Below are 17,640 nucleotides of genomic sequence, written 5' to 3' on the forward strand. Positions count from 1 at the left end.
TTTTTCTCCGCGACTCGAGAAGAAGCTCATATTAGTTGATCTTGTTCTGGGTTAGTCTCCATTGTTATGAAATTCCAATCGTAGAAAATTTAGCAAGTACGAGTAGGTATGCAAAACATTGATTGTTGAAAGTAAGATAAATCCCTACTTTGTACCAAAGTGAGGTAACTCAAAACGATTGCTCGTATAAACAGATGAAGAATGATAATAATGCGATGTATCGCTGTCAGGCTAATCGTGTTGCATTAGAGATAGGTAGTGCACCCAAAAATATAATAATACACTCACGGGCAAAGAAACAGTTCCACTTACAAAATTTAGACACCAAAAGGCCCTAATTTTTTCATTATTTTGTAGGAAAATTGAACAAAATATTTATGTGTTTAGTTGGTAATATTCTGATGCACCGTTAAATGTACTTAAATATTGCAGAGTTAGATTTTTCCGTTTGGGAATAATTTGGTGATTTTCTCAATGGGATTTTTTCATTGCCCGTGAGTGTATTATCATTCCGTACGGTATGCTAAAATCTATGTTTCTCCAGAGGCCTGAAGACCTTTCTAATCTCGAACTCAGAGTATCCAGATTTTTATGACTGTACCTATAATATTCGTAGAATCTACTTATAGTTCCAGACTTTTCCATACCATGTGACCTGAACTTCACCTCAGGTAATTCAAAATTATAAACTTCATGAAAAGAGTCCTGTGGAAACCTAAGAAGCACTAAAAACTAAAGTAGAAATTCAACACGCTCCAAGCCCGGAGCTTGACGTCAAAACGGATGAAGTTATATAAACTTTAATTTGCCTCCCCCAGCCTCCCAGCGGCATTTGCGGGGAGACGAACGGTTCTAAAATAGATTTGCCCTTTTCAATTATGAAAAAGGCTTCTTGAAAGAGTTTTCAGGTACTTTAAAGTCTTGCTGAAGCTGGCACGAGGCAAAACGTGTCCCGGTCGAGACTGAGTAGGTCTTTAATATAATGTAGGTGCCTACTTTATACGCGACAGAGACAAATGTTATAGCTGATCTAGGGTTTTTAAACGTGGACCGTGAGTAATGAAAAAAAAATCGTTAATTGCTCAGTAGGACTAGCACAGGGCGCAAGACGCGCACATCAAGAGTCAAGACGTGACAAAAGTTCCTCGTCGCGCTCGCTCTTGAGATTGCGCGATGTAAGTGAGCGCTATGCAAAACTTGTCACGTCTTGATAGCTAGCCCTTCAGGTCATTGTGTCCTGCTGAAGGGTCGTGGACTCACCAGGTCATCGAAGTCCTCGGTGGCGAGCGGCGGCGCGGGCTCGGGGTAGGGCTCCAGCAGCAGCGGCGACCCCAGCGCCGGCGACGCCTCCTGACGCACCGCCATCTTGTCTGCAAAAAGAAGGTCCATTAGTAAAAATACCAATAATAATTATTATAAGGATCCGTTCATAAAATTCAGTATGAAGGGTACACCCGAATCCGCATTGTTCTATGGTTCACAGAAATCGTTTCGATCGGAGAGGAAAGCAGAAATATAAACAAGATTCTGAGAGAATTGACGTAATTTTTTTCTAAAAAATTTTTATATTTTTACAGCGTTAAAAATTGAATTGCTGCCTTCAGAATATATAGATACACCATTGAATAACAAGTTCAGTAGTACTCGTTATTCTATGCTAACAATCAAGGTTCTATTTCAACGTGACAAAAAAAATAGCTGTCGTCTCCGATCTGTTGTTTCTCTCTGTCGTTTGTTTCTGTCTGAACCTCAGATCAACTACAAATAGATTCGCAATCGCCGTGTGCACTATTCTCTTTCTCACTCAAACCATAGATGTTGCCGACAAAAAAATAAAACCTAAATATGGGGAAATTTAACTTATCATAATAACAAAAACAAAACTTGAGTATATCGTCGGTTGATAGGAAAAAGACACTAAAGGCTAATTTTTCAATAGCCAGACAAAAGTTTTGCTGGGAAATAATTTTGATGCTGTTGCGTCTCAATGTTTCTCAATGTTTGTATTACCCAGATAACATTTATCTGAATATTGAAAAATCTGCCTTAGTGAGTTTTTCCTGTCAACCGACGATATAAGAAAAAAAACTTTACTCATACTTATTTGATTTCAATATAATTATTTAATATACACAAACTGAGTGGATTGTATGATTCATTGTCTTCGTCCAATCGAAACAATCCTCTTCAAAATGTGCCGAACACAATTTTTGTATGTTTCCTTGGTTCCCAATTTGTGCGACCGGTAATGTCTATCCATTTTCTTGATTTTTTTTTCTGTCGGAAACCTATGAAGCAGAGATAAATGGATGAGCATGAGCATTATAATCGTGGGCCAAATATGTGATGGGGTTTTTTTTTTAAAGGAAACACGTATTTCGTATCAATACAATAAACTTTATATTATACAGAAGAAATCACACATAGAAGAAAAAAACGAAACGAACGTTTCCTCACAATGAGAGGCACCTCATTTGAAAGAGGAGAATGACTTCTACAAAATACAATCTTCACAAAAACCGAATTCGTGCGCCCCATTTGTAAACCCAACCCGAGTCCGTTACAATTTCTAGTATTTTCTTTGCATACTATAATATTTGTGGGTAAAATAAATTTTCAATAACTTGCAACACCATGTGATTTGTTATGATATGGTACCTCGTAATTTTTACTTAAAACTGATACTAAAAGACCTTACAGTATTAAAATTAGTATCGTTTTATATTAAAATCGAGCCAATAGATAGTACTATGATGAATGTAAGCTTGTTAAACTTGATATTATCTACTTACATGTGAAAATATATCTCATCCATCATTCCATCGTGTTTTCGTTCAATATGCTCTATATAACCGAACAAAATCCACCCACCCATGTCACACACTCGTTAAGTGATGATAATAGTCTAATAAACTTAATAAACACCCACAAATCACTAGCAAATCAAAAATAAATAGCATTTAGAAAATTTTGTTGTAACTGTCAGCCTTTGTTTGGCACAGATTTTTCATTTGTTTCATTGTTTGGCACAGAGAACTGACGTAAACAGGCGCCACAGCAAAAAGGACAAAAAACATTTACAGCTTAACGTTTCTTTCTTACGCTTAATGTAGCTAAGCGTCTCTTTTTCGCAATGTCAGAACTGTCACGATTATACCCCTGTGGTCTGAACGGACCCTAAACGTGCAAGATGGCGAGAATGGATCAATGTGTGTTACTCGGTTCTACCTTTTTTGGCATAAGATTTATTTGCCTAATCTCGTATTGCATAGTAACGTTTGGTCAAAGTCTCGTTACGCCGAAAATCGTATGGCATAAATCTCGTTTAGTAAAAAGTTATTTCGCATAACATTGTTTAGCCTAATAATGGTATGGCCAAATCTTGAATAGCCTAATAATGCTATGGCATAGGTTTATACAAAGTAATAATATTCGTTTGGCTTTAACTTTGACGGAACGTCTCCCTACATAGCGCAAACTGGTGCCTTGTATTGTTTCCGCTGTTTGGAAAACGCTCCGCTCCGCTTCGCTGCGCTCCGCTTTGGTTTTGATGAACATGTGCACCTAACACGCTCCTCCTCGCTTTGCTCGTCGTCGCACCTATTTTTAGGTTTCGATCTCATGGGGTTTGTAATAATTATATTGGTCGTTAACTTTCGATTTTTTGATCATACAATATCGTGATTTTCGGGATGTAGGAGAAAAATACCACAATTTGTACATTTACTACATACTTAATATATTATTTATTAAGATAACATTAGGAGAAACAAGATTATACATAGGTATAGACGAACATAAATTTGAGCAAACGAAACTTAGGTGTTTAAAGATTGTGCCTAAAGAGTTTTAGACGAAACGAGCCCTATGCCATATAAGTCTTGGCAAAGTGATGGTTCGGCCAAAAAAGTTTAGACCATACGAGTTATGCGAAATGAGTTTTGGTCAATAAAGATTATGCGAGATGAGCGGAACCCGTGTTACTCTTTCACAGGAAAACGACGGGCTGCGGCCCAAAATGGGTGACTCAGAGGGCCGTCCTAGACAAAAATAACATGTCCATATAAAATACATGATGATTAACCAGAATCACGGGATGAATGAGGATTAACCAGAATCACGGGAGAAGTAAAGAGTACTTCATGGTCCGAGAAATTATTTTTCAGCTCCTTTTATGGTAATCTAATTACAATTAATATCATAGTTTCTTGTATTTTATGTTGAGATGTTTGTATACAAAATCTCAAAAATTTATCAGTCCTGAAATTTTTTAAAACTGATTTCTTAATGTTTAATTTACTTTAAGCTAGGTTATTATAACACAAAGCTTCCGCTCATGATTATATGTTTACTTCAAATGTTGTTACATATTTTTCCATTCTAATGCTTCTGACTTTGGTAAAATTCCACACAATTTGAGGCCAATAAAATCCTATAGAAATATAGATGATTGCGCAGTAACACAAAAGACACGAGTATTTTATTTTACACTTTAAAAGAGGATAATTATGATCATGAAGTAGCTTGATTAAGTTTATAACTTACCAAAGAAGACATATTACATAGCAGCAAAAGTACATACTAAGTACAGGTATTTTATTAAATCTACAATTCTATGAACCAAAGTTGTAAAACGAAATAAAACCTACGTTGATTGAAGTCCTTATTGTGATAGCAGGTTCCTCTTTCATACGATTGGCATAACGTACGCACATACACGATATGATTGAACTTCCATACACAGTTTATCGGTCGCGATAAAGGAACTACACGACAGTAACTATCAACACAACAGCGAGGGTCTAATACACTCGTGTACAATATACAATATAACTGCATAACACGAAGGCGACGCGGCAATCTGAGAGCGCGATCGCGGCCGAATGTAAATTCATCATAATTGTTTTGTATAGTTGTAGTTTACGCAATGCAAGTATTAGTGATACAAGCAAGTGGAGTGAAAGCGCGGGATTCGCTGCCGGCTTTCACCAGCTCTGCGCCCGCGCCGCCGCCGCCACCATCGGGCGAGACCGGTCATCTCTCGACAAAACGAGAGTTTCTTGCGAATCATCTCGTCCTCAAAACTTGGGACGGATCTGTTCTGAATCCCTAACTTATGGACCCGAATATCATAAAATACCACCGCGCTGCAATACACAATCGCTGCATCTTTAGTAGGTATGGCTAGCAAAAAAAGTTTATTACAAGTGAGAATATAAAGTAAGGTATACTGAGAATCCGACAAGCAAACAGCTTTGACCCAAAAAGAGTGCTTAGTCAAACGGTACTTAATGCATGCTTAAGGTGACCATACGTCCCGCTTTGGGCGGGACAGTCCCGCTTTCAAGCTGTCCGTCCCGCTGTCCCCCGCGAGGGCAAAAATGTCCCGCTTTGACCAAACGAGAATTTAAATTCCTAAATTTTGCACTCGAGTTGCAAGTCGTAAGTGGAGACTCGCAACGCGGGGTGACGATGACGGCGCGGCGTACAGAAGACAGAGAGGGATGGATCTTCCAGGAGCGCGGCAATCGCATTATTTGGTTTCGAGTGTAGCTAGCTAATCTAGCTATTGGTACCTAGACGTGCGCAGGATGCGGCCGATACCAATAAGTTTTGGACAACATTTTAAAAAACTCAAGCTGCTATAAATCGAAAACCAATTCGAGATTTAACTCTAAAGGCCACAAAAAATATACATAACATATGTTTTAATTACTTATGTATTATTTTCGACAAATTCATAAAATAGTAAAAAAGTGCTGATGACGTCATGAATCACATGCAATGTATTTTGATGATCAAAACCTAATTAATGTTATGCGTTCGTGCTATAAAGTTGTGTGTGCCGTTAACGTATAAAAGTTACCTACCCTCAATATGCCACCGTCGGTGATGCCGAAGTGCGACAACTGTAAGAAGTCCATAACTAAGAAAGCACCAGGACTGGAGTGCAGCAAATGCAGCCTCATAGTACATGGAAGCACCCAGTGTGCTGGCCTAACTAGTAAGCAGCTCGCCGCACTACGGGGTGCCGAAAACTTGGAATGGACGTGTAACGAATGTCACCAAAACTCGTCACACAGGAAGTCATTCGTACTACCTGAGGAAGACCTGGAAGATGAGAACGAGCTAGATAACAGTGCATTAAAAACTAACATCAGAAATGTTGCTTCAATTGACGTAAAAAAACTCCTCCAGGATATAGCTGTTGACGTCGATAAGTGCATTAAAAAACAACTTAGTGAACTACAGCTATCCGTCGACTACTGCAGCAATAAAGTAGATGAGTTTGACGATAATGTTGAAGCAATGAAAAACAAAATAAAAACTCTAGAGAAGAAGAATGAAAATCTTACTAACACAAACAAGTATTTAGAAACCAAAATAGCCGCATTAGAACAAAGATTTACTGAACTGGAACAGAACCAACTATCAAGCGACCTGGAGATAGCTGGAGTTCCCTACAAGGAGCAGGAAAACCCTAAGGAAATAATGAGTACCCTAGCAAATAAACTAAAACTAGACAGCAGTGGCATAAAATCAGTGAGAAGATTGCCCAAGAAAGGAGAAAAAACAGCTGGTACTCTATACGTGAAGTTAAGAGAAGAATGCGATCCAATATCGTGGGTTCAAGCAGCTCGCACCATCAAGCCCATAGTATCAGATATTATATCTACCACACCCTCTGACGAAACCGCTGCGACCAAAGTATTTGTGCGCCACGCTCTAACATCCTACACGAAGGCTCTTTTGTACCAAGTCAAGCAAAAACTAAAAGAAACCTTCAAATTTATCTGGTGTAACTACGAGGGTAAAGTTCTGGTTCGAAAAGATGAAAAAAGCAAAACTCTTATCATCAGATCTGAAGCGGATATACAAAAACTTGCTTAGGTACTGTATTTACTCACACCACTACTGATATAACATTGTTTACCAACCTAATATTACTCTTTTAAATGGCTACTAAAATGAATGTAACAGAATTATTTAACTGTCCTAATTTAAATAACTACCTAACACACATCCCTAAATCACCCAATTTAACTTGCATTCATATAAACCTCCGGTCTATGATAAAGAACTTTTCAAAATTATTACAATGCGTAGAAGACACGAGATTCACTATAGATATTATTATAGTTACCGAGGCTAATATCACTGAAAACATAAGTGGTCTATTCAATATTTATGGCTATGAAATGTATACTAAACTACGCAAACATCGCAAAGGCGGTGGTATTATCATTTATGTGCATAAGAAATATCAATTTAAATTACTAAATTCACATACCCTACACTGTGAAAATATTTTAGGTATACTATCGCCATCGAATAATCACAAAATGCTAATATGCGCTTTATATAGACCACCTGATAAAAGTAAACACCTATTCTGCAATGAACTATCACACTTATTATCCAAACACGACACTTATCAAAACTTTATAATCCTTGGAGATATAAATATCGACTTAAAATGCGAAAGCCCCATAAAAAACCAATACATGAACATTTTGTCAGAAAATGGATTCAGTTGCGGAATAACAGATTACACTAGAATTGAAGAAAAAAAAGGAGTAGTCTCTAAAACATGCATAGATCACATTCTGGTAAGAAACTGTAAGGAAGATGTACACACGGCGGCTCTCGGTACTGTTCTGGCGGACCACCGCATGACGGCGGTAAGCGTCGCAGGCACGTCGCACATACAGGATGCCCCAAAAACTAAATCAATGCTCAACAATAAAATATTGCAATATGAATTAAATTATGTTAAATGGGAAACTTGTGACACCATGGATTGCCCAAATGACATATATAATTTTATAAAATCAAGCTTCTTGAACGCATATAAAAAAGCTATGTATAGTACAACTATTACAAATAGACGGAACAAAAAACAATGGACCACTAATACAATAAGACACCTCTGTCAAAAACGGGATGAGTTATTTACCAAACTTAAAGAAGATCCTAACAATGCCGTACTAATGCTACAATATAAAAAGTTACGAAATAGAACGAATAAAGTAATAGAACTTACAAGAAACAGTTTTTATAACAATGAAATAAATAATAATTTAAGCAACCCTAGAAAAATTTGGCAAATTCTAAATACACTATCGGGTAGAATAGTCAAATCTGTAGATGATGTAATTGTGAAAGCTTTTGATGTAAACAAGCAAAATAAGACACAAGTTGCTAACGAATTCAGCAAGGAATTTCAAAATAATGTTGTAGATATAGTCCCAAACTGCAATATACCCCTTTTAAATATAACAAATTATACGGAAAAAATGGATAGGTCAATTTATTATAAAAAAGCAACACATTATAATATTAAAAAAATTATTAAAAACATAAAATCACACAAATCACCTGGCCAAGACAATATTCGACCATGCGACATAATAAACTTAGGAGATAAAATTATCTCAGCTATAACAAGATTAATTAATAAAAGTATTACAACCGGAATATACCCAAACGACCTAAAACAAGGTATTGTTAGACCAATCCATAAAAAAGGTTCATATGACTCATATGGCAACTATAGACCAATAACGATTCTACCAATACTAGATAAAATATTTGAAAAATACATTGCGGGACTTATGCACTCGTACTACGAACATAATAATGTATTAACAGAGACACAATTCGGTTTCAGGCCCAATAAAAGTTCTACATTGCTACTATCGCAATTTACGGATGAAATTAATACCAATTTAGATAAAAAAAAGCATGTTGTCATGGTATTTATCGACTATAGTAAGGCATTTGACACACTGAGACACGATTACCTACTGGATAAATTAGATGGCACAGGAATCAGAGGACCACTGCTAAATTGGTGCAAGGACTATCTCAAAAATCGCAGTTATCGAGTGAAAATTGATGATGCATATAGTAACGTTGTAAATACCAATATAGGCACTGCACAAGGTTCGGTGTTGGGCCCTCTACATTATTTAGTATACGTCAATGAGGTAGCTAAAGTAGTCAAACACACATCACTGTATCAATATGCGGATGACACTTGCCTTGTTGCAGCCGATAGGAACTTTTCTAGGGCGATGGAAAGGCTACAAAAGGACTTCACAGCTATATGTAAATGGTCACACGATGCAGGACTGGTACTTAATGCTCAAAAAACATTGGCAATGCACATCAGATCCAGTCATAACGCTTGTGATCAGTCTATGAAATTGATTGCCCATAGCCATAGTTGTATGCATGACAACAATCATAAATGTACCAACTGCGATGTAATACAGCAGGTGGACACTGCAAAGTATCTTGGGGTCACAATAGATCACAGATTTAATTGGGGTCCACACATTGTAAATGTCTGTGACAAGCTTCGAGCGATAATGTCGAAACTATATATAATTAAAAATAAAGTTCCCTTCAGGATTCTTCTTAACCTATATACGGCACTTGCAGAATCTACTATCTTCTACGGCATAACTAGTTATGGCAGAACCTTCAAAACTTACTTAGAAAAAATTTATAACATCCAACTGCGGCTCCTAAAAACCATTGTGCCAAAAAAAGTTAAATTCCAAAATCGAGAAAATATTCAAGAACTTTTCAAATATTGCAAAATTATGCCTGTCTATAACAAGTTAGAATATGCTCTGTTGGTAGAACAATACAACCGGACTAACTGGCAGCCGGTACAACATAAAATACAAACTAGACAAATTACTAATAAAAAATTACGTACTTATCAAGCCAACAACTTCTACGGACGAAGAACAATAAGATATATAATTCCTCGATTACTTAATAACCTACCAAATTCCTTAAAAGACAACATGAATAAAAATAATATAAAATATAAACTAAAAAAACATTATTTACACTTAGCAAACTAAAAAATAAATAAATAATTATAATAATAATAATAATAAAAAAAAAAACAACACATATGGTATACATATCTATTTACACTATCTATTTACACCGCTAATAGTTAGTAAATAACATACCTACTTGCCACGTAATATAAGAACATATACATTTAATAACTCATTACTTATACATATTTATATTGTTTATATTATCACTGCTCATATCATATCATACTACTGATCCTAGAACACCATGTACACCGGTAATTATCTGAGCGAGACGGAAGATCGCATCTGGTCACTGATAACGAAACTGGTTCGTCGCTTCTGCATGCGAGTCGTGCGAGCGGCCGAATACCTGAGCCGTGGATTGTAATTGTAATATGTGTGTTGGGTGGTTAGGCGAATTACCGTATAAGTAATAATATAGGATACAATAATCTACCTAACTGTACTTGTACTACGTAAATTAATGTATAAACTTAAGATATACTTAAATTAATTTCAATTACAGATTCAAGTGTCAAGACAAACCTATCTGGTTTAATGGCACTTTTATATAGCTAATCAATAAATGTATTTTATTATAAATAAATAAATAAATAAATAAAATAAATAAAGGTAAGGTAAAAAAGTACTTAAATTTTTCACTAATTTTTTTATGGACGTTGACTTTTTATTTTTTATCGTGACGTGTTGTTTTTGTTTGTTGGTTGGCTAAGGGCAAGTTTCACAATAAACCGTTAGATCATTAACATCCCTGTTACATTGTTTAAAATAAAATTTCCATACCTATTGAATTCTTGACAGATGAGTACTAATTCCTTGTTATAATGTAACAGGGGTGTTGGTGTTAATGATCTAACAGAGTATGGTGAAATTAGGGCTGATTTCATTGTTTACGATAAATGAACAAAGTTTATATCACTTGTCAGTGTCATTTATGTTTATTTTTTTTCGTAACTAAGGCAAAGGACTAACATAAAAAAATGCAAAATATGTGACGTCTTTTCCAGTTACTAAATTAATTTAAAGTTAAAAATAAGATGCAAAAAAAACTATATAAAAAACGGGTCCTCTAATTTTTTATAAATAAACTTTCCGAATAGCTTAAAAAAATATAGAGTGAAAAAAATTTAAATGTTGTCCAACCGCAAGTGTCCCGCTCTGACAAAATAAATAAATGGTCACGTTATGCATGCTGGTAAAAAACTTGTGACGTTCAGAATTCACGGGCGGCGGTCGTTCGGACACGAGATTATCTGTAATGTTAGCGAGCACTGAGTGCCAGCAATGCAAGTAAGCAGAATTTCTGTTACTAAGGCGACTCACGTGCAATACTCCGCTACACATACGAGTAGTCTGATTGTTGTGAGGGATCCGCGTACAGATATATTAACAGAGCCAAAAAGGTGAGGATTTGAGGATAGCATAGAGGCGCTTCTATCTATGCTAAATATTGACACAGTGTGATAATGGCATGTAAACATTTATCAGTTGCAAAGAGACGATACAGACCCGTGAGAACGAGAAAAACATATTCATCAAGTGATAATAGTTATCATGATTGATACAGCATCGCAATCTATGTAGGTACTTATGTAGATGATAGTAAATAGTTGAGGAAACGAACTGACGACGCGACGTGTCATTGTTACGACTGCAGATCGTTTGAATCAGACATTACGAAATACATTTTAAACAATAGAATCGTCGCAGAACATCACGGCAGGTGTAAAAAGAATAACTTTAAGGCTTCTTTGAGGCCATTTAGTTTAATTACATAATATCCCAGAGACAGTTTACAAGAAAATGTATGTACCAACGGTACTTAATACATCATATTTCAATGCAGAATCATAAACATTGTGTCTTTTTACCTATAGATAATTTTGCTCTTGATAAGATAAGTGATCTTATCAAGAGCAAAATTATGGCACAGGCTCAATGATTTAATATTGTAGCATATCGATGCACATGCACACGGCTCCAGAATTGTAATTAGGTAGGATATACATTTAGTAATAATTACCTACTAAGATGAATAATTGCTATATGTATATATGTCGCAGGCAACTGGTTTAATCTCCTGTTTGATTGAACCACTAGCCCGTTCATTGGATGCCGCTATTCAGTTGTATGACTAAAGGACAACTCGTCAAGTCGTTGATTGTAACGTTCGACGTCTTGACTGAACGTCATTCAGCGAAGTCGTTGAATGGGATAGCAACTTCGTAATGTCTGGTTAGGGTGAACATCACCAGACAAGAGTCAACGAAAAGACTATGTGTTACAAAGCTCTTATCTCGCCACTTTTTTTCTTTGAAACTATCCGCCCGCGGCGTAATAATAGGTAAATCCATGTTGTCACACTATTTTAACACAAATAACGCACTTTAAAGCTAATTTATTTGCAAAAAACTAACAATATAGGTGCTTTTCGTGTCAGCTGTTAACTGTTAGACGCCATATTTGTTTTATTCACCACCTGACTGATTTTAAGTCAGCTAACTAGTTGGACGTTTTGTAACGCTTGTACAATCAACGTTCGGCCTAGTCATACAACTGAACAGCGCCATCCAATGAACGGGCTAGTGGTTCAATCAAACAGGAGATTAAACCAGTTGCTGCGACATATACATACGCATATATGGGCTCTATTATTGGAGAAAAATCTTTCTGAGCGGTAATGATACTGAAAATTCATTCAACTGTTGAGCAAACACACTGATATATAGAAATATGCAAACAAGAAATGGCACGAGAATGTTACGTAAATGCGGAGCAGCAACAGCAATTAGAGAGATTATCTGAGAAAATAAGGAATTCATTCGTCCACGCTTATCGTGAATTCCACTGGCGACGGATAATCTGATCCACCATTAGAATTATGCCGCCTGAATTGAATAGTGTAGGTACTTACCTACTTTATGGACTGGCACAGTAAATATGTATACAAAATATACTGGGTAGTACAAGGAAGAAAATCAATACATTAGGACTTTAGGACTGAATCTATAGATAAATTTTCCCTTACAGCTATATCATTATTGGTTGTACACTGCCGTCTATGTCAGTACTCTTCATAAATGTTACAATGGTACGGAACCCGTCTAGAGCGAATCCGAATCACAGTTGGCGTTTTTTTTTAATATTGTATCTAGGCTATTGCCCGCTGTAGTTTCTTTTACACTTACGGCCAATGAAAAAGTTCCACTCACAAAATGCCGACACCAAAAATTTTATTTAAAATTTGAACATATTGCTGTTCTTAGTTGGGTAGTATCCTGAGATTCCTGAGGCTCCGTTAAATGTACTTCAATGTTGCAGAAGGCGTCATTAAGCTAACCTTTTCCGTCTAGGATTAATGTGGTGCTTTTCTCAGTGGAACCTTTTCATTGCCCGTGAGTGTATTATACAGAATATAAAAAAACCGTTAATTTTAACTTAGTATTAATATATCTCGAGACTGGGGGGTTTGATCCACATGGTTTAAAGGCATTATTTTGTATTTAAAGATACCTTTTTAACGATACCCCACACGATGGGGTAAGTCTTATTTTTTTTTTCTAATTTACTTTTCGCTGAATTGGGAATATTGGGATAAGGGGTAAAAAATTATTATACACTCACGAGCAAAGAAACAGTTCCTGTTACAAAATATCGAAACTAAATGGCCTTTATTTTTTTTAAACATTTAATAAGAAATTTGAACAATATGTTTACGTTTTTTGTTTGCAGTATTCTGGTGTGCTTTTCAATGTAGTTCATATTGTAGAAGGTTTCATTATGCGAGCCTTTTCCGCTTAGGATTACTCCTTTGGTGCTTTCTCACTGGAACTTTTTCATTGCCCGTGAGTGTATTTGGGGCCGTCCATTAATCACGTGAGGTCGTTTTTCTCATTTTTTGACCCCCCCCTCCCCCCTGGTGATATTTGGTGAGGTTTGGGACCAACCCCCCCTCCCCCCCCTGGATCACGTGTATTTTTTTGGAAGTCTGTAAAGGCTTATTTTTACTAGAAAAAATATAACGAAAATTGCGTTTTGAATTTATTTATTCTGTCATATAAATTGAAATAGAAAAACAATGTCATTTAAAGATTTTTAAATTGAAAAACATTTATGTAAGTATATATATGTATTATCGTTCAAATTTTTGCGCCGTTCAAAATTTCCGTTCAGAAATACCTAGCGCTTTTTGACAAAAAATTAATACACGTGATCTCTAACGAGACCCCCCCTCCCCCCTCGTGATGTTTCGTGAGGTTTTCCGGACCCCCTCCCCCCCCCCTTTGAGCCTCACGTGATTAATGGACGGCCCCTTTCGATAATTTTAAAAATCAAACTTTGGATTATCTGTAAACCTAACTATCTCCACCAATTTTTATGGCAATTGGTGCATAAACGGCGGTGAACAGCCGGAACGGACAGACATGACGAAACTATAAGGGTTCCTAGTAGACTACGGAACCCTAAAAAGGGTAATAATACAGTAGTACCTAACCTGAAAAAGGTGACTTAGGGTTTCCTATTTTCAATAACTTTTTATTTGTTTCCAATGACTTTAAAGTTTGTTTCATCAATACTACAAAGTTGATTGGTCTTTTCTTCGTCAAATTTTATAAACTCGTGTGTGGTGCTGGTCACGGAATAAATAATTTTTATCTTATCTTATACTAGCTGTTCCCGCGCGCTTCGCTTCGCCTTAAAAAGTTTTCCCGTGGGAATTCCGGGATAAAAAGTAGCCTATGTTCTTTCCTAGGGTCTAGACCGTATGTATACCAAATTTCATTCAAATCCGTTCAGTAGTTTTGGCGTGAAAGAGTAACAGACAGACAGACAGACACAGTTACTTTCGCATTTATAATATTAGTTAGGAAGTTAGGATATATCGTAGTCGTATTCAAAGTTGTCCAGAGTGCCAAGTTGAGTAACCCTATATTAATATTCGACTAACGGATGGTGTAGTGGTTAGTGATCGCCCCAGCCAGGGCAGATATTTATATATATACTAGCTGTGCCCGCGAGCTTCGCTTCGCCTTAAAAAGTTTTCCCGTGGGAATTCCGGGATAAAAAGTAGCCTATGTTCTTTCCCAGGGTCTATACCATATGTATACCAAATTTCATTCAAATCCGTTCAGTAGTTTTGGCGTGAAAGAGTAACAGACAGACAGACAGACAGACAGACACAGTTACTTTCGCATTTATAATATTAGTTAGGATATATGTATTTGTTAATAGACAAATATTTTTGTGGGTTTAATGTTTGTGTAAAATAAGTATTCTGGGACTAGAGGACTTAATCCCTACATTCCAAATACACATTTTCTGATCTTGGTAAAATAAATACCTACTCGTATGTGATACATAGGTGTACAAATCCTACCTTCCATAATTATTATCTGCTAATAACAATTCACCAAATTACTTTAAGAATTAGGCAGAGCAAGGCTGGTAGAACAGCTGTTTTTAACCCCGGACGGAAAAGTGGGGTGCTACCAGGGATGTACTAGTACATTATACTTGAAAGCACCCATACAAGGGGCTAAAATTCTATGTAATTATAAGCTATAAATTCATGTCCATCTATGAAATTATTTGATTGTATCATGCATACAAATATCAATTTAGATTGGTACTATACACTAGTATACACAGACACTTATTTTCATACATTAAAAGTAAATATTTTATTTATGAGTAGGTATCATATTGTACAATAATAATTATGGTGGTGGCAGTCACAGTAGATAACTTAATGTTTGATTCCTAAAGTAGATTAGATTTTTATTATGCATATATAGGAAGTTAGGAACACAGTAACATAGGAGTCTTCTACATATAAAATAATGTCAAGTTTAAGTTGGACTCGCACAAATGGTTCCATACCATAACTACAGATATCATACTGCAAGTAAACATAGAGGAAAAAAAGCAGGCTCTGGAGGGGAAATGTTTAACATCCTTTAGATAGCTTATTGGACTGAAAAGAAACATTCTTTCCAAAAAAACTAAATTGAATGATTCTTTAAATATTAAAAAATATTATGTATATTTTGGGAGATCTTTCTAGGTACACACCAGGGAGTGTGGTTTAATTAATTAATAAGTTGTTATCATAATTCATAATGATAAATGTATAATTAAAAATAGGTCATACAACTAATACAATACTATGCTTTATCAGCAATGATCACAACATAACACAATATGATAGGCGATATATCTTTGTACATCTTTTAGTTTAGCTCTATCTATCATGCATTATTAACTGATTCCAAATGTAAGGAATATTATCAAAAGGACTTAAATGTAGGTGCAGTACAATGCACTTTAAATTAAGATTCTAGATGATGGTACATTTTCAAAAACATTTTTATTAATAATAAATTGTTTGAACATTTACAGCGGTACCTAGAGCGGGTTGATAGGGTTTTTTTGTATTTAGATGAATATGATTCAAACTAGGCCACTTTTTATGGTATTTATCTGTCAATTTCCCTACATCACTGTTAACAGCACTGGAGTAGTGTAAGTGAAAATTACTGTAAACTTAAAGTTTTAAATTTAGTAGAAAATAAAGGTAGATTTTAGATTGTTGTCCAAAGTATGATTAACATAATAAGAAATGTTATGCACTTATATAGATATTTCTCTAATGTTTATTGGATAACTCATTTAATTATAAACAGTTTTAGGTAGGTACTAAGGGTTAACTTAATTAAAATGAGCTTACGTAAAATATAATACTGTTTCGCTAAGTTATAACTTTTCTAGTTTACGTAGGTTTCTACTAATGATTGCGTAAATTAATAACTCACCGTTCTAAAAAGGTAAGTAGGTTGCCACTAAAACACCGAAGTTAACTCTTCTTAATATTTTAACACATTGGGTTTGTAAAATATAAGCTGAAGCAGCAGAAAATGTTCAGGCTCAGCAATATTTCGTTTGCAAGTAGCCAACCCACACACAACACTACAATTTACCGACTGGCTCAAACAAATCTTTGTTTTGCGAAATTTATGATTTTATACGACTGATAATAACCTGTCACTTTAGAGATCAAGCTAAAATTGATCTTCGGTCAAGGTCAGAAGACTTAATTTGATATGGCAAACTATAGTAAAAAAGTTTAACCATAGACTAATATTGTCTATATCCATAACATTGGAACTTTGACAGTGACAGCTTTATAGGTCCGTTCATTTGTAAGCTTTATGGAGTTTTATTCGAATACTTTCGAATATAAATTTTGTTTTACACTTGTTGAATATTGAAAACGCAACTATGGCTTACCTTTCAAAAATACTACACGGTTAATCATTTATACTCCATTCTCAATGAAATTTTTCCATTTATGCCATCTAGTAGTTAAATATGGTAACGAATTCTAAAAATGCTGTATGAGCTACTTGAGATGATTATCAACAGATGGCGCTAGCGTCAATATAACATGGCAAAAGGGGAGAAAGTATGAAAAAAAACATTTAATATTTTTTGTGATTATTGTTTCGGTATAACTGATTATTTACCATAATAGCATTAACTATAAAAACATTGAATTATGGGAGGATATGCGGAATTTTACCCTTCAACTGAACCACTGTACTTAAGTAATACCTTATTATTTTCTTGGCAAGCAAAGTGTTTAAAGCAAAGAGCAGTTTAAAACAAACCCTCTAAGTGAATGCGAAACACTCATCTACTTAGAACGAAATGTTTTAATTAATTAAAGTCCTGCCGAGTCATAAAAGTCCATAGGCCTTCTCCAGCTTGTTCAAAT

At 35.5% G+C, this 17,640-nt stretch overlaps 1 protein-coding gene across 2 annotated transcripts in view; it reads right to left on the minus strand.

Annotated features, from left to right (window-relative positions):
* Positions 1-16,867, minus strand: part of LOC105381594 (tetratricopeptide repeat protein 39B) — a 35,863-nt gene extending 18,996 nt beyond the window's left edge. The window contains exons 1-2 of one of the 2 annotated variants that reach the window (XM_048632486.1): positions 16,679-16,867; positions 1,261-1,370 (exon numbers count right to left, since the gene is read on the minus strand). In XM_048632486.1, coding sequence (XP_048488443.1) covers positions 1,261-1,365 — 105 coding nt within the window. In that variant the 5' untranslated portion in view covers positions 1,366-1,370; positions 16,679-16,867. The remainder of the gene's footprint in view (positions 1-1,260; positions 1,371-16,678) is intronic. The other variant, XM_048632485.1, reaches the window with a different exon arrangement.
* Between the last annotated feature and the right edge of the window lie 773 nt (positions 16,868-17,640).

This window comes from Plutella xylostella, chromosome Z, assembly GCF_932276165.1.
Source record: "Plutella xylostella chromosome Z, ilPluXylo3.1, whole genome shotgun sequence".
Classification (NCBI taxonomy): Eukaryota; Metazoa; Arthropoda; class Insecta; order Lepidoptera; family Plutellidae; genus Plutella; species Plutella xylostella.